The 23,580-nt window shown below is 42.2% G+C and overlaps 1 protein-coding gene across 1 annotated transcript in view; it reads right to left on the reverse strand.

Moving 5' to 3' along the window:
- Positions 1–23,580, reverse strand: part of LOC124711750 (UDP-glycosyltransferase UGT5-like) — a 121,940-nt gene that overhangs the window by 26,203 nt on the left and 72,157 nt on the right. Inside the window, exon 4 of the mRNA XM_047241963.1 lies at positions 20,709–20,931. Within this exon, the coding sequence (XP_047097919.1) occupies positions 20,709–20,931 (223 nt within the window). The remainder of the gene's footprint in view (positions 1–20,708; positions 20,932–23,580) is intronic.

Below are 23,580 nucleotides of genomic sequence, written 5' to 3' on the forward strand. Positions count from 1 at the left end.
CTAGTGAGCAACTCAAAGATGCTGGGGATATTGATTTAAATGTTGTATTACAAGCAATAGCTGCCAGTAATGCAAAAATGTCAGCCAAGAATGCTCGAATGACAGCTGAATTAAAGTCTGAAATAAGTGAAAAGGTCAAAAACAGTAATGCTGAATTAAAGTCTGAGATTGTGGCCAGCCAAACAAATTTTAATAAACGATTGGAGGTAATGGACGATACCTTCAAGGCTGGCTGCAATAAGTTGAAGGAGGATCTGGACAGTTTGAATTATAAAATTGATTACAATCATGAGGATATTAAGAAAAAGGTTGCTCAACAATTTTCTGAAATGCATAAAACAGTAAAATCCAAAGTTGCTGAGGTTCGCAGAGACTTCCAAATGGAAGATGCGAAACTGAAGCACAAGTTAACAGAAAAGATCGAGGCGGAATCTGAACTGTGCTCAGATAGGTTTAAAGATGTTAATGTAAAAGTAAACATATGTCAAGCAGAAGTAGAAGCAATCAAAACTAATACTACTCATATTGTACAAAGAGTAGATAATGTTGAAATGAAAGTAGAAAATATTAGTACTAACATTGCTAACATTGAGAGTAAAGTAGCTTCAGTAACTTCCGGTAATGGTAGTATACAACAAGTTGTAGCTGCAAAAGCCGCTTTTATCGGGTGTCGGCAGTTCTTGCGGTTCGATCCAGATAAAAATATCCACCCGCTAGATTTCTGGAACGATTTTGAAGATGTGATTCCACCAACTTGGTCCGATCGAGAGAAAATCTCATTTATTAGGAGCCATTTAGCAGGTGACGCCATGCGTTGGTCAGCTGATGTTATGTTGAAGTGTAAAACATTAGCGGAGTTTAAAACAGCTTTCATTAATGAGTATTGGTCTAGCAATAAGCAAAATGAAGTGTTGAGAGAATTTTGGAGTGGAAAACGCTTCAATGCAGGCAAGGAATCTATTAAAGAGTTTGCTAGGTCATGGATCTCACGTTTGTCACATTTGGGCGAAAAGCTAAAACCTGAAATGATAATACTGGGTCTTGAAGCCAAACTGCCATGGTATTGGCAAACTAGAATTATATCTGCCCCTAGAGACAATCTGGATCATTTCATTGAGTATCTGGAACGTGTAGAACGTGTTGCTGCCAATGAGGAGCAAGCACATAATAACAGAAATGCTAATAACAATAGTAGCAATTTTAAGAACGAGCAGAATGGCAACGTAAACATCAGAACAGGAGGTGTTCGCCATACTAAGAGAGGTAGGAATTGGAGAAATAATTATCAGAACCAACAATGGCATCCAAATGATAATAATTTGGTTCCAAACAAAATTATGCATGTAAACAACAGTACGGAAAGCAATGCTATGCCAGTTAACTATAATGAAAATAAAGGAAACAGTAGTAGGCCGAGGCAGGAAAACTAGTTCCCGTCTTTTATGAGGACATTGGCGCTCACCAGGCAGTTACTTTTCCTAAGCCAGTAGTTACGGGAATTGGTAAGACAGATCAGAAGACTCAGACTGAACATGTGGATGAAGAGTTGATAGCATCTAAGAATACAGCAGAAATATTAGATCACTCACAGTATTTGATAGATACCGTGTTAGAGACGCTTTCTAACTGGGAAGAGAAAGAGAAGGCGCCGCAGTGTAACGATAGGGAGGAGCTACAAAATACTGAATTGTCAGGTGAAGAAGAAATTCGTGCGTATATTTACGATGAGGATGATGTGCTCTTATCTAAAGTGCCTGTGCAGGATGTTGATAATGTACTAATAGATTTAAGACAGGAGGTAAGTGAGAATGTAGAGGGTAGCCTGGTGGGGGTCGATGAACCCAGTAGCTGTGACCAGTTGTCACTTGAGAAGGTGAAAGTGGTTTAGCTGTAACTGGTGTTATGCCCGGTCTGGAGGCGCAGAATCGCTCAGACTACAGTAATTTGGGTCATGTTCAGCAAACTAAATGTAATGAAGTCGTGCGGTGTTTCGATTTGAAATTAATAGACCGACTCGAAAAGGCAGCTGAAAATGTAATTCAGGAAACGCCTACACACTTTGACCTAAATGTAATGAAGGCAGATGTCGATCACTTTAGTTGGAGACAAATCAAAAAGGAACTATTGGATGAGTTTGAGGAACCACCTGCACAAATTAGAATAAGCCACCCTATAATAATAGTAAATACGTTGAGTATCAATGTACGTTGTCTCTTAGACAGTGGAAGTGAGGTGAGTGCTATATCTCAGTCCTTCTTTGATGCATTACCTGGTAAAGACAAGCTTACAGTAATGAGGGTATCAGGACTAAGAATAATTGGAGCTACTGGCAAAGTGTCAAAAACGGTAAAGCAAGAAGCTTTGCTGCCCTTTAACATTAATGGTAATTTAATTGATCATCCATGTTTAATTGTAAACAATCTCAGTATTGAGGTTTTAATTGGCATAGATTTCTTGTCAAAATATCAGAGTGTTGTTGACTTTGAAAGAAGCCAGTTAAAAATGGTCTTGCCAATAACTGGAGTAATTACAGTACCTTTTAGTGATAAACATGTAGTATCTAATGATGAAACTTGGGAGCTGCCTATACGAGTTCTGAAAAATAGGAAATATTGGGACAAAGGTGTTAATCTTAGTACAAGTAAGCTAAACACAGAAGAAGAAGAAGCAATTACTTTGGATAAAATAGAAACTAAATTGCAGGAAATCGATAAAATTTCAGCTAATCAGAAGGAAGAACTGAGACAGGTTCTAAAAAGGCATCGTAAGGTATTTTCAGATCGACGTGGCGTGGTCAAACGTTATGAATGAATGCTGTAGGGAGGAGGTTGTTCTGTAACCTCTACACAGTGTGGCAGCTGTGCAGTCCCAGCTGTGTGAGATCTTCTTTCCTTTTCAGGTCTCACTCATTCTTCATCTTTCCTGTCCACAAAAATGTTGACCCCTTCTTTCCAATATGAAAATTTCAATAATAAGCTAATGAATTCTATAGCGAGGAGGCTGTTCTGTAACCTCTACACAATGTGGCAGCTGTGCAGTCCCAGCTGTGTGAGATCTTCTTTCCTTTCCAGGTCTCACTCACTCTTCATCTTTCCTGTCCACAAAAATGTTGACCCCTTCTTTCCAATATGAAAATTTCAATAATAAGCTAATGAATTCTACAGCGAGGAGGTTGTTCTGTAACCTCTACACAGTGTGGCAGCTGTGCAGTCCCAGCTGTGTGAGATCTTCTTTCCATTTCAGGTCTCACTCACTCTTCATCTTTCCTATCTACAAAAATTTCGACCTCTTCTTTCCAATACAAAAGATTTTCCGTCATGACTATCATGCCATGAGTTCTGTAACCATTATATCTACCGATTAGTGAAAAAAAAACCTAATGTGACAAACCTAACAGTGACATAAACAACAGAGAAGTATGATGTAATTAAGATAAAATGTATTTGAGTAACAAGTATGTATAGAACCCTGGTAATACTGTAAGTACAAAATGTTGTTTTATTTGAAATGGTCCACCAACAATATTTAAAAAAGATGTACAAATTCGTGTTCAAGCAGGATCGGAAGTGGCAGTGAAACCTATTGTACGCTGTGGAGCTAACTAATTAATAGTAAGAGAGATTACTTAGTGTTATGAAAAAAATGCAGACAAGTTGTAAGAATGAACTCACCTTGTGTAGCAAGGAATGGCAGTGTAATAGAATTGAACAGTGTTTGTGGTTGAGACGTGAAGGACACGTCTTTGAAATATTTATAAGGTTGGAGCTGGCCATTATTTTGGTGTAGTGTGTGACAGGACACACCTACATGTATTGAGGTTATGAGTTGGAGGCGTGAATGCGACCATAGGTACCCTTATGTTAGATGAGACAGAGTAGCTCATGGTGTCCTATAGGTTTAAGGAATTTAGCATTACGCTCGTCCATAATTACTTAATGCACTATAGTGGTAGGTCGAGAGAGACTACCTGTAGTTTCAGCGTCCGATCGAGTGGAAATGGATTGCCACGTGAGCAAGCTGATCAGCTGCAGTACACTATAGATATGAAATAAATGTGCTATCCTATGCTTTAAATTTTAATGGAGTGAGTATTACTTAAGTTCATACACTAGCAAAGTAAATGAATATCATAATGGCAGACGTGAAACATTATTTATAGCTCAGCATAAATACACTTCGATGAAGTAAGTACATAATTGCAGATGTGGAACTGACAAAGCAGCAGAGGACCAATAAGTGGATTTAGAAGTCAACTAAACGTAGTGTGTTTTGAACACTCAGAACTGTACTATTACCAAAAGTTACTCACATGTACAAAGAAGCTGAGAAAACAACTACTAATCAAATATACTCATACTATCTCTAACAATAAGGTAATCGAAGATGAGTCAGCTAAGTAAATAAAATACAAATGTATCAGGAATGTACCGAGCATTGGTTCAGTGTTCCGGCCCAGAAATAATAAATTCAGATTAAATAGAATTTATGATTGTATGCCTTGAGCATAAATTTTCTCTAGTACATCACTAACGGCGTTTTAAGCCATTTGTTCACCGATTTTATGACAATTAAGTAACCACGAGAGTAATATTGAATAAGTTCTGTTAACTTTGTTCCAGCAAAATATTGAAGGATAAAATGTATATATCCCCATTTCATTGTGACCCACCCTTAGATAATAAGTGAACAGAGTCTGAGGCACTCTTTTTGTTTGTTCTACAGGACGAACCAAATAATGGCAGCCTGGTAGCTGCGTAAAAGCGTGGAGTGACTTGCACACAACTGACAGTGACCCCTCCCCTTTCCCCATGTAATTTAGAGTGAACGTGAAGGACGCACACCATAGCAACTTCCCCTCTTCTACCCTTGTGAATGGAAGTGTAGAACGCCAGCCAAAGCGGCTACAACCACGTGTGTAAAAATGATTTGTAAACTTCTCTTTCAGGTTTAGAAAAGACTGCTAAGATATAATCATCTGTTTATGTATCATGAATAGCTTATTTTCTTTGAATTTGTGTATGTAAGCACGTATTTAATGTATTTAAGATTTTCATAATTTTACATATTTTTATGTGTTTGTTTGTCTAAGCCATATGTATGCCAAAGTGTTTAATTGATTTTGCTTAAATTTTGAGGGATAATATGTGTAAGAGGCAGTGAACATGCCTGTAATTTAAATAATTGAAGTAGGTAATCAGTTTTCTTTTAATATTTCTATATGTTTACATTTCAATTTTAATTTTTCATAGGGAGTTAAGCTGCACTCTTGCTTCCCTTTTTGTAATTAAATTTTTTTTCGTTCATTAACATTCAAAAACAAAAAAATTAGGTAGAGGGTGATGTAGGAAAGCACCCTACTCACGCCGTAATAAATGCACATCAGTCTTCCCATTGTGTGCCAGCCAGTCCGTTGTAACTAGCTCTGACGTCATAAATGTTGCGCAATACTTTAAAAATCAAGCAAATAACCTAAAACGGTTCTAGCATGTCAGGAGTAATACTAAATTAATATGTGTTGAATATCAGTTCAATAACTTTAACCATTTTCGAAATTTGGACGTTTCTCTGTAAAAATCATTGGCGCAACAGAAAAGTGCTAGAGATTTAAAAATTTATACTTAGATTCCTTTTCAATAATAATTTAATAGAAACAGTACTTTGGATCTCACAAATTAAGATTTTAGTTGAAATTCATGATTTTCTGGTTTTTGTCTTAAAAATTAAGGAAGCAAGATAGATTAAGTAGGCTAATAAACAAGGCTAGGATGTTTAAATTTAAGTAGAAGGGAGATCCGCTATAACCGTAAAGATGTGAGAAGTTTCAACTCAATAACTGTAAAACTATAGCGATAGCGTATCTCCAAAGGGCAGGTTCAGAGCTCATCTACTGCGTGTAATGTAATTAAATTAATTCTCTCGCCCAAAATATTTAACTTAGCCACGTCAAACTTTTATTATGATTACTTACCTGTGTGCTAAATGCACATTTAAATTAAGAGCTTCATCGGCCATCAGCAAAAGAAGCTATGATTTATTCGGTAGCTTAATGTGGTGCATTACTAGCCCAGCGGCTAGTCGGGAGAGCCGATTTGATCAGGCGTTCCCTTAGCCGTCCGCACCGCGGCTTTATATATAACAACGCTGCGCAAGGAAGCAAGGCCCCAGTACTCTCCAGGCGCTGAATAGCTCGCCATCTGCGTCGGGAGCATCGTCGCGTCGGTATCATTGCTACAAACAGCCTCGGATGCCGTATTAAGTTACTCGGGATTGGCGTAACCATGAAATCATTTTCGAGTGAAGTGTTAATTCTGGGATGACTTTAATTATCGATCTTCAGTTTGCGTATTGTCGTATTTTCACGTGCCGCCGCAGGACAAACATTCTACCATTATTTAGCGTGGCGTTTGATGAACCCAATCATCAAATTATGGCGAGCATTCATTTAAACATTTAATTTGGACATTTATAGTTGCATCAGCGCATTAGACTCTGAACTGCTCTGTTAGTTAGATTGTGTGGATTCTTTTGTTTTCATCTGTGACTTTCAGAATACAGAACGTTTTTCCACGACCGTTTTTGATTATAAATCCCAGACAATCTCCTAATTCATCAGAGCTATAAGCTGTAACTGTAAGTGTATTCTCAGATGAAGTGGGCACTAGGAATTCTAATTACAGGCTTCACGTTTTGCTAATCATTTTCTGGTTGCCAATATTGTAGTTAGAGAGCCAGTGTTGAGAACGGCAAAAGACAGCATAAGTAACATTCTAAATAATAGGAACTGGTTTTACATTCTACAAACCTAACATTTATATAAACAACATAAAATTGACATAATTCCACCCGCCGCCCCACATATGGTGCATCGGCTGGGAAATGAAGTGTTTCTACATTCTTCAAACATTATTAATAACAGTAATTCCACCCGCCGCCCCACAACTACCTACGAATATATCGATGTAATCAATTCTTGAACTGTCGTGTACTCTTTCTTGTTCTGATATGTTTATACAGGGTTGGTCAGCTGCCCCCAACTATGGGTTTTATGCAACCCATAACACTTTCAAAAACCACGTGCGTGATTTTCAAGTTCTCTCGTTCGCCACATGCACGCTATTAGTCTTATAGAAAAAAATGAACAGAACCTTTTTGTATGTTGTTGTTGTTGACGTGGTCTTCAGTCCTGAGACTGGTTTGATGCAGCTCTCCATGCTACTTTATGCTGTGCAAGCTTCTTCATCTCCCAGTACCTACTGCAGCCTACCATCCTTCTGAATCTGCTTACTGTGTTCATCTCTTGGTGTCCCTCGACGATTTTTGCCATCCACGCTGCCATCCAGTACTAAATTGGTGATCCTTTGACGCCTCATAACATGTCCTACCAACCGATCCCTTCTTCTAGTCAAGTTGTGCCACAAACTCCTCTTCACCCCAATTCTATTCAGTACCTCCTCATTAGATATGTGATCTACCCATCTAATCTTCAGCATTCTTCTGTAGCACCACATTTCGAAAGCTTCATTTCTCTTCTTGTCTAAACTATTTATCGTCCATGTTTCACTTCCATACAATGCTACACTCCATACAAATACTTTCAGAAACGACTTCCTCACACTTAAATCTATACTCGATGTTAACAAATTTCTCTTCTTCAGAAACGCTTTCCTTGCCATTGCCAGTCTACATTTTACATCCTCTCTACTTCGACCATCATCAGTTATTTTGCTCCCCAAATAGCAAAACTCCTTTACTACCTTAAGTGTCTCATTTCCCAAACCCCTCAGCATCAGCCGACTTAATTTGACTACATTCCATTATCCTCGTTTTGCTTTTGTTGATGTTCATCTTATACCCTCATTTCAAGACACTGTCCATTCCGTTCAACTGCTCTTGCAAGTCTTTTGCTGTCTGACAGAATTACAATGTCATCCGCGAACCTCAAAGTTTTTATTTCTTCTCCATGGATTTTAATGCCTACTCATAACTTTTCTTTTGTTTCTTTTACTGCTTGCTCAATATGCAGCTTGAATAGCATCAGGGAGAGGCTACAGCCCTGTCTCACTCCCTTCCCAACCACTGCTTCCCTTTCATACCCCTCGACTCTTATAAATGCCATTTCTCCTGATAACGACGTCCTCTTAAGTAGTCCCCACCCGGAGATCCGAATGGAGGACTATTTTACCTCTGGAATATTTTACCCAAGAGGATGTCATCATCATTTAATCATACAGTAAAGCTGCATGCCCTCGGGAAAAATTACAGCTGTAGTTTCCCCTTGCTTTCAGCCATTCGCAGTACCAGCACAGCAAGGCCGTTTTGGTTAGTGTTACAAGGCCAGATCAGTCAATCATCCAGGCTGTTGCCCCTGCAACTACCGAAAAGGCTGCTGCCCCTCATCAGGAACCACACGTTTGTCTGGCCTCTCAACAGATACCCCTCCGTTGTGGTTGCACCTTCAGCATGGCTATCTGTATCGTTGAGACATGCAAGCCTCCCCACCAACGGCGAGGTCCATGGTTCATGGGGGGATCTTTCTGTAGGTAATTTAATTTAGTTAAATTTTGAACTGGAATACGTTTTCGCTTGAAGCCATGGTTTTCGACTTCTACACATACATCTGCATTTACAATGATACTCTGCAAATCACACTTAAGTGCCTGGATGAGGGCTCATTGAACTACCTTCAAAATAATTCTCTATCATTCTAATCTTTAACAGCGCATGGAATAAACGAAAGCTATATTTTGCCATGTGAGCTCTAATTTCCCTTACTTTATTTACACTGAAGAGCCAAAGAAACTGGCACACCTGCCTTATATCGAGGAAGGGCCCCCGCGAGCATGCAGAAGAGCCCCAACACGACGTGGCATGGACTCGACTGTCTGAATTAGTGCTGGAGGGAACTGACACCATGAATCCTGCACGGCTGTACTTAAATCCGTAAGAGTACGAAGGGATGAAGATCTCTTCTTAACAGCACGTTGCAAGGCGTCCCAGATATGCTCAGTAATGTTCATGTATGGGGAGCTTGGTAAACAGTGAAAGTGTTTAAACTCCGAAGACTGTTCCTGGAGAAACTCTGTAGCAATTGTGGACTTGTGGGGTGTCGTATTGTCCTGCTGGAACTGCCCATGTCCGTCGGAATGCACAATGGACATGGATGGATGCACGTGATCAGACAGGATGCTTACGTATGTGTGACCTGTCAGGGTCGTATCTAGACGTATCAGGGGTCCCGAATCACTCCAACGGCGCACCAGCACGAACAGTCCCTCGCTGATATGCAGAATCCATGGATTCATGAGGTTTTCTCCATACCAGTATACGTACATCCGCTAGATACAATTTGAAACAAGACTCGTCCCACCAGGCAACATGTTTCCAGTCATCAACAGTTCATTGTCTGTGTTGACGGGCCCAGGCGAGACGTAAAGCTTTGTGTCGTGCAGTCGTCAAGGGTACAAGAGTGGGCTTTCGGCACCGAAAGGTCATATCGATGATGTTTCGTTGAATGGTTCGCGCGCTGATACTTGTTGACGGCCCAGCATTGTAATCTGCTGCAATTTGCAGAAGAGTTGCACTTCTGTCACGTTGAACGATTCTCTTTAGTCTTCATTGGTGCCGTTCTTGCAGAAACTTTTCCCGGCTGCAGCGATGTCTGAGATTTGATATTTCACCGGAGTCCTGATATTCACGGAATATTTGTGAAATGGTCGTACGGGAAAATCCCCCTTCATCGCTACCTCAGAGATGCTGTATCTCATAGCTCGTGCACCGACTACAACACCACATTCAGACTCACTAAAATCTTGATAATCTGCCATTGTAGCAGCAGTAACCGATCTAACGCCTGCACCAGACACTTGTTGTTTTATATTGGCGTTGCCGACCGCAGCGCCGTATTCTGCCTGTTTACATGTCTCAGTATTTGGATACGCATGCCTATACCAGTTTCTTTGGCGCTTCAGTGTATTATGATGATCGTTTCTCCTTATGTAGGTCGGTGTCAACGAAATATTTTCGCATTCGGAGAAGAAAGTTTGTGATTGAAATTGCATGAAAAGATTCTGACCCAACGAAAAAGTCTTCGTTTTAATGATGTCTACCCCAAACCCTGTATCACGTTTTTGACACACTTTTCCCTATTTCTCGATAACACAAAGCGGGTTGCTCTTCTTTGAATTTTCTCAATGTACTCCGTTAACTCTATCTGGTAAGGCTTGCAGACCTCGCAGCAGTACTCCAAAAGAGGACGGATAAGTGTAGTGTGGTGGTGGTGGCAGTGGCAGTGGTGGTGGTGGTGGTAAGTTCCATGGGACAAACCGCTGAGGTCATCGGTCCTTAGACTGACACACCACTTAAACTAACTTACGTTAAGAAGAAAACACACACACGCACACGCACACGCACACACACACACACACACACACACACACACACACACACACACACACACACGCTCCCACGCCCGAGGGAGGACTCGAACTTCCACCAGGGCGAGCCGCGGAAACCGTGGTATGGCGCCTCAAACCGTGTGGCTGCCCCGCGCGGCGCAAGTGTAGTGTAGGCAGTCTCCTTAGTAGATCTGCTACATTTTCTAAATGTTCTGCGAATAAAAGGCAGTCCTCTCCACAACATTTTTATGTGTTCTTTGCAATTTAAGGTATTTCTAATTGTAATTACTAGACATTTAGTTGAATTTAAGGCCTTCGGAGTTAACTGATTTCAAGAAAACTCTTTTGAATGCCACTTTTGGACGTTTGTCTTGAATAATTCGAAAACTACGGTCTCTAGCGAAAACGTATTCTAGAAAAAAATTTGACTATATTAAATTTTCTAGAAGAATGTCCTTTTCATTTTTTCTGTAGGAGTAATGTTCGCGTGTAGTGAGCGAGAGAAATTCAAAACCTTGACCCTTGCGTGTGGTATTTGAAAGTTTCATGGGATGCATAGAACCCATTAGTAGTGGTACCTTGATCAGCCTGTATATGCTGCGTAGTTAAGTCAATACCTGCCACACCGTACTGGATCTTCCTGGAAATATTCAACGATTCTGCCACTCTGCTGATTGATTTGCTGACTGGAATCAAAGGACCGCTGTTGGCCCCTTTCAAATTTAAAACCTTTTGTCGTTGTTGTGGTTGTTATCTTCAGGTGGGACACAGCCGTGAAGGAGCTCTCCACGCTGGTGTATCATGTGCAAGCCTCTTCTACTTACGTTAGTCAACCTAGGTCTCCTGCTAAGATTTTAATCTCCCACACTCCTCCCCATTACCGAAGTTGACTATTGTACGGTGTCTCAGAATGTGTGCTATCGACAGATCCGTTCTTTTAGTTAAATTGTGCTACGCATCTCCTTTCTCCCCAATGCCACAGAATCGTCATTAGTTATATGATCTACCAATTCATCTTCAACATTTTTCTGCAGCACCACATTTCGATAGCTTCCATTCTCTTTCTATACGATCTGTTTGTCTTCCACTTTTCATGCATTCCACGCAACACTGCGCTCCAGCCTAATACCTTTAGAAAAGACTTATAACACATTTTTGTTAGATATTAAAATACGTCACTTTTTCGGAAATAGTTTTCTTGCTATTGTCAATCTGCTGTTTTGTAACCCCGCAAACACATAATCCGTTTTTAAATTTTTATGCCTCATCCTTCGGCGTCGGGTTGGGGACCGTAAGGTAGTGGGATGGAACCCTTTGAACGCCAGCATTTTTCAGTCTGCCCTTACGCTAGCCTTCACCTGGAAGGTATGCCAGGAACGATGTGTGGTTTGGATTCCACGTTAAGTTGCTGACAGGCGGCTGAATATTCATCTTGAGAGACTCCCAGCGCATCATACCATTTACTGACCTGATATATGTATAAATGTCGTTGTACCGGCGCAGCTGTAGTGCTCAGGTCGCGAGTTTGTCGTCTTTAACTGAAGCGCTGATGTAACTGAGGAAGTGGTTAAAGCTTTCGATTCTACTGAATGATCCGATAAATTTCAAATTAGCGATACCAACAACTTTTTTATTAATAACAAACAAAGCATATGAAGTATAAACAGCTAACAAGGAGTTTTGCATATATTTCATTACAAAACGCGTTATTAGCTGTTTATACTTTGTCTGATTTGTTATTACAATCAATCAAAATTCAATTGCATTAACTCTTGTAGAAAGCATGTTCACAAAAATTATGCACTCTATTATCGTATTCTTCTCTGGTTTGCACAAAGTCGCGTTATTTCAATACGATGTATGTGGCGCGAATCCTAGATATTAATTGTGCAGCCAATAACGCGAACCTCACCGTTCAACCCCTCGCTGCAGACTAACCAGACAGCCCAAATTACTTCACTTCTTAGCACATATTTGGCGGGAGCCGAAGGTGCACGAAGTGCTTTGCCTGAATATCATTATACTAAAGCTAACGAAAATTGTTGTAAGAATGAGATGTGAAATAACTGGATTTTAACTCGCTACTGACGATGTATTCATGCGGCTGACAATAAAACCTGAATTACGCTTTATTAAATATTAAGAACTGCAGCTAACAAATCTGGCGTGTTCGCTCCTGTGTCGACAGCCAGTCCTGCTAAACTGGCCCAATTCCTCTCGGAAATGGTACTGACTGTACCATCTGTTTTCTTCCTCTCCCCGCATCTCTTACGTCATGTATCATCTGCTGTAATCTCAGCCAAACTACGAAGTGAAACTTGAGAAGGAATATTATGGCTCCAGAGCCAGAAATATCACAAAATGTAAAGAATATCGAGTTACGTCATTAATTTTAGTAGCGCCAATCCCACTTCAATTGTCACGAATCTAGTCTGGGCAAAAGAACGAACTGTAGGTAAGTATCCCTAATTTGTGATGAATGTATAACAAACATATACACTGCAGAGAGTAGATTTTTCATCTTAATCCCAGTGACAGATTTGCGGGTAACATACGTATAACAAAAGCAGCTGTTAACTTCCGCTCGGCAGTGCGGAGTGTGTAATCAGTGCACAGCGCTTTTAGTATTATTACTGCACTGGGTTCACGTGTTACAGGTCACCTCGCATATGGTCAGCACGTGTGGCAAGCGCTTCTCAAGGCCGTGATAAGGCCTTCCTCTTGCACACATGCCACGCTTCAGTGTTCATGACGTCGTATCTTCACTATGTATGGTACAATAATATTATTATACTCGTACATTCAGTGGTGTATGTGATTACTACTGGAAAGTGTGTCTCGAATAGTAGAAATATGAAAAAAAATTAAAACGTCATGCTTCATGCAGCAATTTTACTGTATGAACAGCAAAAATGTAAGCAATACATCACTTTCTGCGGGTCGTCAACGAGAAAAAAATTCGTAAAGGTTTGAAATTATGCGTAAAGTTCATTTCAAGTCTCCAAGTGCTCTCATTTCCAAACACTGGATGACTGAAGTATGACTATTTTCGAGTTGTGGGCTACACTGCTTTTTCACCCCCACCACATTGACAGGTGGCTGGTTCCTACCCAGACAGTGATTTTTTCTAGACAGTAAGTGATGTGTGTACCAAGTTTGGTTGAAACCGGTGCAGTGGGTTAGAAGGAGATGTGGAACGTGCACGCATACATACAGGGAGGTCAGAAACAGCCTGAAAACTAGTATTGCATAGTAGGTTTGCTCAGAAGTAGTTAATAAGGAAGAAAATGCTATGTGTTTTGCCGTTCCCCAGCTATACAACATGAAAATTAACCAGTCAGGCCGTTGCACGCCAAAATTCAAGCGGCCCGCCACATACGATTGGTGTCGGTTGTTATCACAAAGTATATCATAGAGAGCGAGACTGCTCGGCCTTTGTTGGGACTTCGATCCTTACCATCGCCCCATGTCCAATTTTTTTTATCGCACTCTTCTTCGGTTTTAGGAAACCAAACGAAGCATACATTTTACAACACCTTGTCTGGCAGATCGCTTGAATTTGCGAGCGCAAAAGCCTGATTGGTTAAGTTCAGTGCTAGTTGACTCAAACAGCGTAACGTATGGAACCTATACTGGAACACCTTTCCAACTTTTTCGGAGTGTTTCTAACCAATGGTATTTAATAAAATACCCAGCACTTCCAGTACGAAGAAGTTATCGACAAGATGAATACTGCAATTGCTCAGTTATAACAAACGACGACATACTGCCAGTTGCCAGCACTTCTTTGTTGAATATATTCAAGGTCCATCCGAGTCATGTTGTGTAAACTTCCAGCTTGAAATTATGGGATAATCAAAGCAGTGCATCCTCCTTTGTGAACGTCCTGGAAAGAAGGATAGTGAACCAAGACCACGGAATTCAGGGCAATAATTTGTTGAGAATTGCTTAACCTCATCTCTATTGCCTGCCTCTAAAAGACAATCACAAACAGGTATTGTGCTTTGTTTATGAGAGAAATTTTACTTTTCACGAAATGTGAGTGAATTTGATGAGAATAAAGTTTTATTTCGCCAGAACAGTGAGATCGTTTGCGCAGCTACAGTTTAAAGGGAGAAAATTGTCGGATTTGAGGACCGTTCTGCAGATTTGGTCTCTGTGCGTTCTTTGAAATGTGTCAATCCATTCTCGTCTGACTCATCCCATTTTTATTTCATTTCTTTCATTCAACATTCGCTTCTGAAACAGCCTTGTATCGAGTGAATATATCAATGCTGATTATGAACAGCCCCAGTGAGTGCAATGATTAAGCCGCCATTTCCCCATTTTAAAATTCTCCCGACAATGGGTAGCTGTTGCATGTTTTAGGTGCAAGTCTGGGATCCTTAATTAGCTGAAGAAGGCACAGGCGAATGTCAGTGACTACAGGCTAGCCACTGCGAGATCGCATCCATTTCAAAAGACATCGATTCACATCCTGACTGGTCCACAGACCCGTCCACCTGTGTGTGGCCACTGGCGACTGCTTGGTGGACCCTACCAGCCTAAACTGAGGGAGTGTGTGTTGGCAGGTAGCGGCCAAAGCTAGCGGGCTAAAGTCCACCGGTCGAACAGACAGACCCTGACCTTGTACAAGACCACTGAACCATCAGCCACACACAGGCCAATGGCTCAGAGTAGATATGCTCAGTGGACTGGTTGTATATATGGGCCATAACAGTAGTGCTGGCATCCCCTCCCTTCTCCTGAGCGGCTTTGCCCTCCTACTCCCCCTTCCTCTCCCTCTCTTGTGCTCCCCTTCAGTGTTCCTGCACTCCCTCCTGCCTTGTCTTCCCTCTTCATCTCCTGCCCCAGCTGTTTCCTGCCTCTTGGTGCACCCACTGACGCCCCTACTCTTTCCATCCCGCCCCCTCCCCTGCTGCCCCTTGCTCTCCCTCCTTATCCATCCTCTCCGGCCTCTCCCTCGGCAGGTCCCACGTGGCAGTTTTATTCTTCATCGTGTGTGCTTGAAGTGGGTTTAAATTGTGTTGTTCTGGAGTGTTTTTTACTGTGGCCAACTTTTAACCTGAGCATGTGACTTCAGTGTCTTTTGTGTGTTCTACAACTCGTCAACTGTGTTTTTTAACTTAATGTCAACTTTTTTTATTGTCCCCCATGAACGTCTCCATGTGTCTTTTTACCTCCATTATCACCCCTTACTCTGTTTCATGTCCCCCTTTTTTATCGCCTTATATGTAACATTTTATTCTTGTATTAGTTGTCATGTCACTCGGCTGAAGATGGGCGGATAGTGCCACTGACAGCCCTCCCCTGCCCATGTGGGGCAGGGGAATGAAACCACAATAAAGAAGAAAAAAAAGTGCTGGCAAGGGCCGATGGGCCACAAGCTGTGCAGACAGCCCGCCGTCTGCTTTGTTTACGCCAGCTACCTAGCCACCAGCAGTCACAAACTACTACTCTGAGTATGGTGGACACACAGCAAGAGTGTCCATCAGCTCCACCTTAAAATGCTGGTACAATGAGCTGTGGCGGAAACTTGGCCCAGTACTGAATACTGCTCATGTTTACAAGCCAAAGCTACAGGGTGACAGTTATTGAACTGTATGAAATAAAATCTTCATAATTTGAACGTTTTGGGTTGGGACGTTCAAACTGCACGGTTGGCTGCAGGGAATGATGGGAATTAGTATGCGCTGTATGGTTCAGTTTAATGACGAACCCCACTTTAATTTGTAGGGGTTTGTCAGTAACCAAAATTGGCGGGTTTGGAGGGGGGGGGGGCTGAGAATCTGCATTTCGTGATTGAGTAGTCTTGTCACCCTCAACAGGTGACTGTGTGATGTGAAATATCCAGTCACAGAATAATCGGTGCGATATTACTTGATGGCTCAGTGACTACTGAATGGTATTTGAAGATTTTGGAAGATGATTTCATCCCCATTATCGAAAGTGACCCTGATTTCGACAAGATATGGTTCATGGAAGACTGAGCTCGACCCCGTACAAGCAGGAGAGTGATGTCCTGGAGCAGCACTTTTTGGACCGCATTCTGGTTCTGGAGTACCCAAAGGCCACTGACATGGACCTCGATTGGCAGCCATATTCTCCGGATCTGACCACATGTGACTCCTTTTTGTGGGGCTACATTAAAGATTAGATGTACACGAATAACCGCAAAACTATTGCTGAGCTGAAAACAGTCATTCAGTAGGTCGTCAGGATAACGACATTCACGAGATATTGATGTTCCGACACTTCAGCGGGTTATTCAGAATTTCGGTATTCGTGTGTGCCGCATAATCGCCAATGATGGCAGGTGTATCGAACATGTCATAACCTAAATCTGAATATCTGCAGTGAAGTTTTCATGTTGAATGGAATGTGTTCAGCCGTAATTTGTAACTAATTTAAGTTTTCTTCCACATAGTTCAATAATTGTCGACCTGTATCTGTTCAGAGCACTGTTCTATACACTGCTGGTTATTAAAATTGCTACACCACTAAGATGATATGCTACAAACGCCAAATTTAACCGACAGGAAGAAGATGCTGTGATATGCAAATGCTTAGCTTTTCAGAGCATTCACACAAGGTTGGCGCCGGTGGCGACACCTACAACGTGCTGACATGACGAAAGTTTCCAACTGATTTCTCATACACAAACTGCAGCTGACCGGCGTTACCTGTTGAAACGTTGTGATGCCTCGTGTAAGGAGGAGTAATGCGTACCATCACGTTTCCGACTTTGATAAAGGTCGGATTGTAGCCTATCGCGATTACGGTTTATCGTATCGCGACACTGCTGCTCGCGTTGGTCGAGATCCAGTGGCTATTGGCAGAATATGGAATCGCTGGGTTCAGGAGGGTAATACGGAACTCCGTGCTGGATCCCAACGGCCTCGTATCACTAGCAGTAGAAATGACAGGCATCTTATCCGCATGGCTGTAGCGGATCGTGCAGCCACGTCTCGAACGCTGAGTCAACAACCATCTGCACGAACAGTTAGACGACGTCTGCAGCGGCATGGACTATCGGCTCGGAGACCATAGCTGCGCTTACCCTTGAAGCTGCATCACAGACAAGAGCGCCTGCGATGGTGTACTCAACGACGAACCTGGGTGCACGAATGGAAAACGTCATTTTTTCGGATGAATCTAGGTTCTGTTTACAGCATCACAATGGTCGCAGCCGTGTTTGGCGACATCGCGGTGAACGCACATTGGAAGCGTGTATTCGTCATTGCCATACTGGGGTACCACCTGCGTGATGGTATAGGGTGCCATTGGTTACACGTCTCGGTCACCTCTTGTTCGCATTGACGGCACTTTGAACAGTCGACGTTACATTCAGATGTGTTACGACCAGTGGCTCTATCCTTCATTCGATCCCTGCGAAACTCTACATTTCGGCAGGATAATGCACGACCGCATGTTTCAGGTCCAGTGTGGGCCTTTCTGGATACAGAAAATGTTCGACTGCTGCCCTGGCCAGTATATTCTCCAGATCTCTCACCAATTGAAAACGTCTGGTCTATGGTGGGCAAGCAACTGGCTCGTCACAATACATCAGTCAGTACTCTTGATGAACTGTGGTACCGTGTTGAAGCTGCATGGGCAGCTGTACCTGTACACGTCATCCAAGCTGTTTGACTCAATGCCCAGGCGTGTCAAGGCTGTTATTACGACCAGATGTGGTTGTTGTGGGTGCTGATTTCTCAGGCTCTGTGCACCCAAATTGCGTGAAAATGTAATCACATGTCAGTTCTAGTATAATATATTTGTCCAATGAATACCCGTTTATCATCTGCATTTCTTCTTGGTGTAGCATTTTTAACGGCCAGTAGTATAGTTTTGTTTCTCAGTGCCGACAGCCGTCTTAGAAATCAGGAGAGTGGGATGCAACTCGCAGATAAAGAAACATCTATCTTCTTAGTAGGAAGAGAAATAGCCGAGGTCGTTTTAGTTTTTTCTTCCTCTCTCTCTGAGGCAGGTAGGTGCCATCAACAGTAAGAGTTCTCTATGTAAGGTAACAGCTTCTCATGTCATAGAAGATGCGGGAAAGAGTTCCACTGACTGCTCCTTGAGGAACTACCAGACAGTAACAAACAGCAAATAGCAGGATGCTTTTTAAGAATTACAGACACGGAAGAACTGCGGATAGGCTGAAATAAAAGTATCTTTGAAGAATTGGAATTTTGCATCAAATTTTATGAACAGTGTTTGAGGAAACACAAGCCACTGGCTGGTTGATAAAATTTTTCCTAGGAAGGCGGCTTGACAGCTCTGTTACCAACATTTTCGTTGGCCACATTTTGACGGAGCTTCATCACTGGGAAAGGATAATTAAGGTGAACGAGGAGTGCAGACAGGGGACAGCTCAGCTAGGGCTGTCTGGTTCGATAGCTCTGGCAGAGCATGCAGGACAGCTCTGTGAGAACACAGGCGGGTTCTACACCGACTTTTGTGACACTTGTTGGAGACAGGGCTACTTCTAAGGGAGGAGATATATCCAAGGGCCAACCTGAAAGCCGTCCACACTACTACATCCTGCAGCTTAAATCATGTTCAGAGTCTGCAGCACAGGTGGCCGGGAAGGGGAATTGTCAGTCGTTTTGGATGTGTGTAGTTTGGACTAAGCTAGATTCAGGGCTCTTGGTATTTTTTTTAATTAGCCGTACCACGGCTCGTTTATGATAGCTGCATGGCGTTCTATTTTTTCTGGCAAAATTGACACAATCACTGCGCTGGCTCCGTGATGGCTTTTTTTTACCAAAGATTTCTATGATGACTATTCCTTTCTTCCATATTTCCTAAAGTCTTTGTCAAGTCAATATATCATTAGCTTAGATAGCTCATTATCCTTAAAGGTTGGTTGCTTTATTTGGTATGCGTACCATCACTTTCGGTATAATTTTGTATGAAACTTCGTCGGGTTGTTGCGGGGGAGGAGACCAGACAGCGAGGTCATCGATCTGATCGGATTAGGGAAGGACAGGGAAGGAAGTCAGCCGTGCCCTTCCAAAGGAACCATCCCGGCATTTGCCTGGAGCGATTTAAGGAAATCACGGAAACCCTAAATCAGGATGGCCGGAAGAGGGACTGAACCGTCGTCCTCCCGAATGCGAGTCCAGTGTGCTAACCACTGCGCCACCTCGCTCGGTCTGAAACTTCGTATTGTTAGAAATTCCTGACAGACTGAAACTGTGTGCCGGACCGAGCCTCTAACTCAGGACCTTTGCCTTTCGCAAGAAAGTGCTCTATCAACTGAGCTACCCAAGCACGACTCACGACCCGTCATCACAGCTTCAATTCTGCCAGTACCTCGTCTCCTACCTTTCAAACTTCACAGAAGCTCTTCTGCGAAGAGGGTGTGGCTAAGCCATGTCCCCGCAATCTTCTAGGAGTGCTAGTTCTGCAGGTTCGCAGAAGAGCCAGAAGTGGAAGCTGTGAGGACGGGTCGTGAGTCGTGCTTGGGTAGCTGAGTTGCTTGCCGGCACGGTAGCTCAGCGTGTTCGGTCAGAGGGTTACGTACCCTCTGTAATAAAAAAACTGAGTTAATCGATCATCAACGAACTTAATCGGATGTCTTACGACGTCCGCCTCGAGCAGATACAACGAACAAAAGCGAACAAAATGAGATAAAAAAAAGTTGGTAGAGCACTTGCCCGCGAAAGGCAAAGGTCCCGAGTTCGAGTCTCGGTCCGGCACACAGTTTTAATCTATCAGGAAGTTTCATATCAGCACACACTTCGCTGCAGAGTGATAATCTCATTCTTCATATTATTTATTGGACACACATTTTATAATGAAATGCAGTCAGTGTGGACCGATATTTTATTTTAGTAGATTGAGGAACCCCCCTGTTATTTAGATCATTAATGCTTTTTTAAACAACTAACATCCAGAACTCATTTTTCGGAGCCACCCTTTTCATGTCCTTATTCCACTGCGCAACAATTTCATTGCCGCATATGAGTTCGAGTGATCTGCCTCTCAAGAGGTCCAACTAATGCAAATCGTTGTGACTGCAGGAACCTGTGTCCACATCGTTTGGCGTCTTTCAGCTTTTTCTCTGCGAACTAGAAGAAAAACTGAATTACATGTGTGCTAGTAATCAGTTTCCTTTTTTCAGTATCTGTCACAGGAAAATTTGAAGCGAAATCAATCGCTTTAAAGTGACAAGCTTTCAATATTCCAGAGGAATGCTGCGTAAGTAAATCAGACCTTTACAGTCGTTTACTTCTGAGTTTTTAGTTTTATTCTCTATAAGACCTCTTGTTGTAGCATCTTAGCAACCTTCAGAAATGTACTTACCAAGTATGTCAGCCTGCGGCAGCCACTTGGAAATCATGACATTGTCCGGTTTTCCAGGCAGATTGTCGTCTTCGAACTTCCAAAGGACCCTCTGCTTAATGCGGGAGAAGACTTCAATGAAAGCCTTTTTGGCCTGCGGCCTCAGGTCGGTGCCTTTGATGTAGCTGCCAAGGCTGAAGTATATCACGCCGTCTGGAGCTTCATCGATGAACTTTTGCAGGTCCTGTAGGAAAAAAATTACGGTAAATATGTAGTTATAAAATCGCATAATGTGTTCTAAATTCAATACTTTGGGCGATAAAAGATGTTGTGATATGTAAGACAACACGAAAGTGGTTAGGTATAATTTGTAATGTAGAACAAGACAGAAATGAGGATATGGGGCAAAAATTAAACATTTTATCTGATTTATGAAATAATGAATTAAAGGGACAAATGAAAATAGCATATAACAAGAATGTAAGGAACAGGGTCATAAAGTATCTGTTGAACAATAATCCGAAACACAGAAGATAGGAGGTACGTCTACGTCTACATCCACATGCACATCAACATCAACATCCATACACTGCAAGCCATCTTACGATCCGTGGCGGAAGGTACTTCTCATACTATTGTCATTTTGCTCCTACCGTGCTCGATTCGTTAGTGAAATGTGCGAAGACATTGTCTGTAACCTCTCTATTAGCTCTAATTCCTCACATTTTTTCGTCGTCGTCGTCATTTCGTGAGACGAATGTGGGAGAAAGTAACATGTTGCCAGATTCTTCTTTGCATGTTCGTTCTAAGAATTTCAACAGGGATGCTCTGCAGCGTGACTACACCGAAATGTCCTATTTTTAGAGGATGCTTAAAAATAGTAAATCTTTGTTTCAGATTGATTGATAATAGTAATACTACTAATATTTAAGAGTATTAAGCAAGGTGAGAAACGATCACGAATTCATACTGTATGTGGTCATCATTTTGCAAAAGCTACCAATCGGTTGACAGTAGTCAGGGTTATTTCCAGGTGCTTATGAATGAACGTCAACCAGCTCATCCTGGGTTCGGGAACAGCATTCACAACGGAGCTGCGTTTTTGCTGCTGGAATGTTTTACAGGACTGTGAACAAATAACTTTAAACTAAACCTGCTGATTATCTTTTAGTCTCCTGAGCTACGAAGCTGCTAACTGCCTGTAAGAATTGAAGTAAATACATGAAACGAGATTTCTATTAAGGAAACAGAAAAAACGGTGGTAAAAATTACTAATTTCCTAAAAATTTTGAGGTTAAGTATGGTTATTAGCAAACTCTAAAATAGAGTTAATTTATGATTTATATATATATATATATATATATATATAAAATCATCTCATTTAAGGAGAAACTAAATGTAACAGAATATGCTAGTTGGAACATCTGATACAGTAACTAAATCACAAGCGCCGATTTACTAAAAATTAGATTATGATATGACAATTACAGCTTCCGAGAAATCTCAAAACTGCATGATTCTTTGCGTTGAAGCTCAGGGGTTATCTATTCTTTCGCAGTATCTGTGAAGCATAAATGCTGATTTGCTACGAAATAAGTTACGTATCCGAAACACCTGCTGCTACGGTCGCAAGTTGGAATCCTGCCTCGGGCATGGATGTGTGCGGTGTTCTTAAATCAGTTAGGTTTAAGGAGTTTTAAGTCTAGGTGACTGATCACCTCAGATGTTAAGTCCCATAGTGCTTAGAGCCATTTGAACCATTTGAACGAATCTCGTAGGTACAGTCTCACGCGAAGGAAAATTCTGTAGTCGGCTTTTATATGTAAAAAAACGTGCGGATTGCTGGTGCACGCACAAGTGTTTCGGAGAACACCGTCCACCGTACGCTGTTGAACAGGTAGCTCTGCAGCAGACCACCCCTACGTGTTCACATGTTGACCCAACGACATCGTCAATTACGATTGCAGTGTGCACGGAACCATCGGGATTCGACCGTCGATCAATGGAAACGTGTTGGCTCTTCGGGTGAAACATTTTTGCTACACTACGTCATGGTCGTCTCCACAAAGGCTGTCAACGAGGTGATCCGCGACTCGAAACGTGCAATGCACCACGGTCGCTAACTGGTGGGAGCAGCATTATGCTATAGGAGACATTTTCCTGCGCTTGAATGGGACCTGTGGTGTTAATCGAAGACACGCTGACAGCTGTGAACCACCTGTGTCGCACCCCTCTTGAGGTCTTCCCCGAAGGCGATGTCACCTTTCAGCAGCCAGAACCGCGCTACCGTGGTTTGGGAAGTATTATAGTGAATTCTCGTTGATGGCTCGGGGACCACATTCGCTTGTTTACTCCTGTGAAACCCATCTGGATCGCCATTGGGGCCATCACCGGGTACGCAGATCCGCGCCTCGTTATTTACGCGAATTACATGACATGTGCTTAGACATCTAATGCCACATGTACCTGCACAAACCTACCAACACACTATCGGATCACCGATACGCAGAATCAGTGATGTATATCGTTTCAGAGACGGACAGTCAAGCTATTAAGCTGGTGGTAATTTTTTAGCTCATCAGTGTATTGTTTGACGTGGTTGGTTTCAGTTAAGACTTAATTAGCAATCTCTCGTTTCTAAATGAAAGAACTCAATCGGCAGACAGTTGGTTAAGAACTTAATTGGCAGTCTCTGGGTTTTAGACACGTGATTGGGAACTATTTTGATGATAATTACGGCCGACCGCTGTGGCCGAGCGGTGGTCCCGCACGGTAGCTCATCGTGTTCGGTCAGAGGGCTGCTCGCTCTCTGTAATAAAAAAACTGAGTGAGGGAATCAACGATCAAGTCGATCAGATGTCTTGTGACGTCCGCCGAGGCCAAACGCAACGAG

Source organism: Schistocerca piceifrons, chromosome 8, assembly GCF_021461385.2.
Source record: "Schistocerca piceifrons isolate TAMUIC-IGC-003096 chromosome 8, iqSchPice1.1, whole genome shotgun sequence".
NCBI lineage: Eukaryota > Metazoa > Arthropoda > Insecta > Orthoptera > Acrididae > Schistocerca > Schistocerca piceifrons.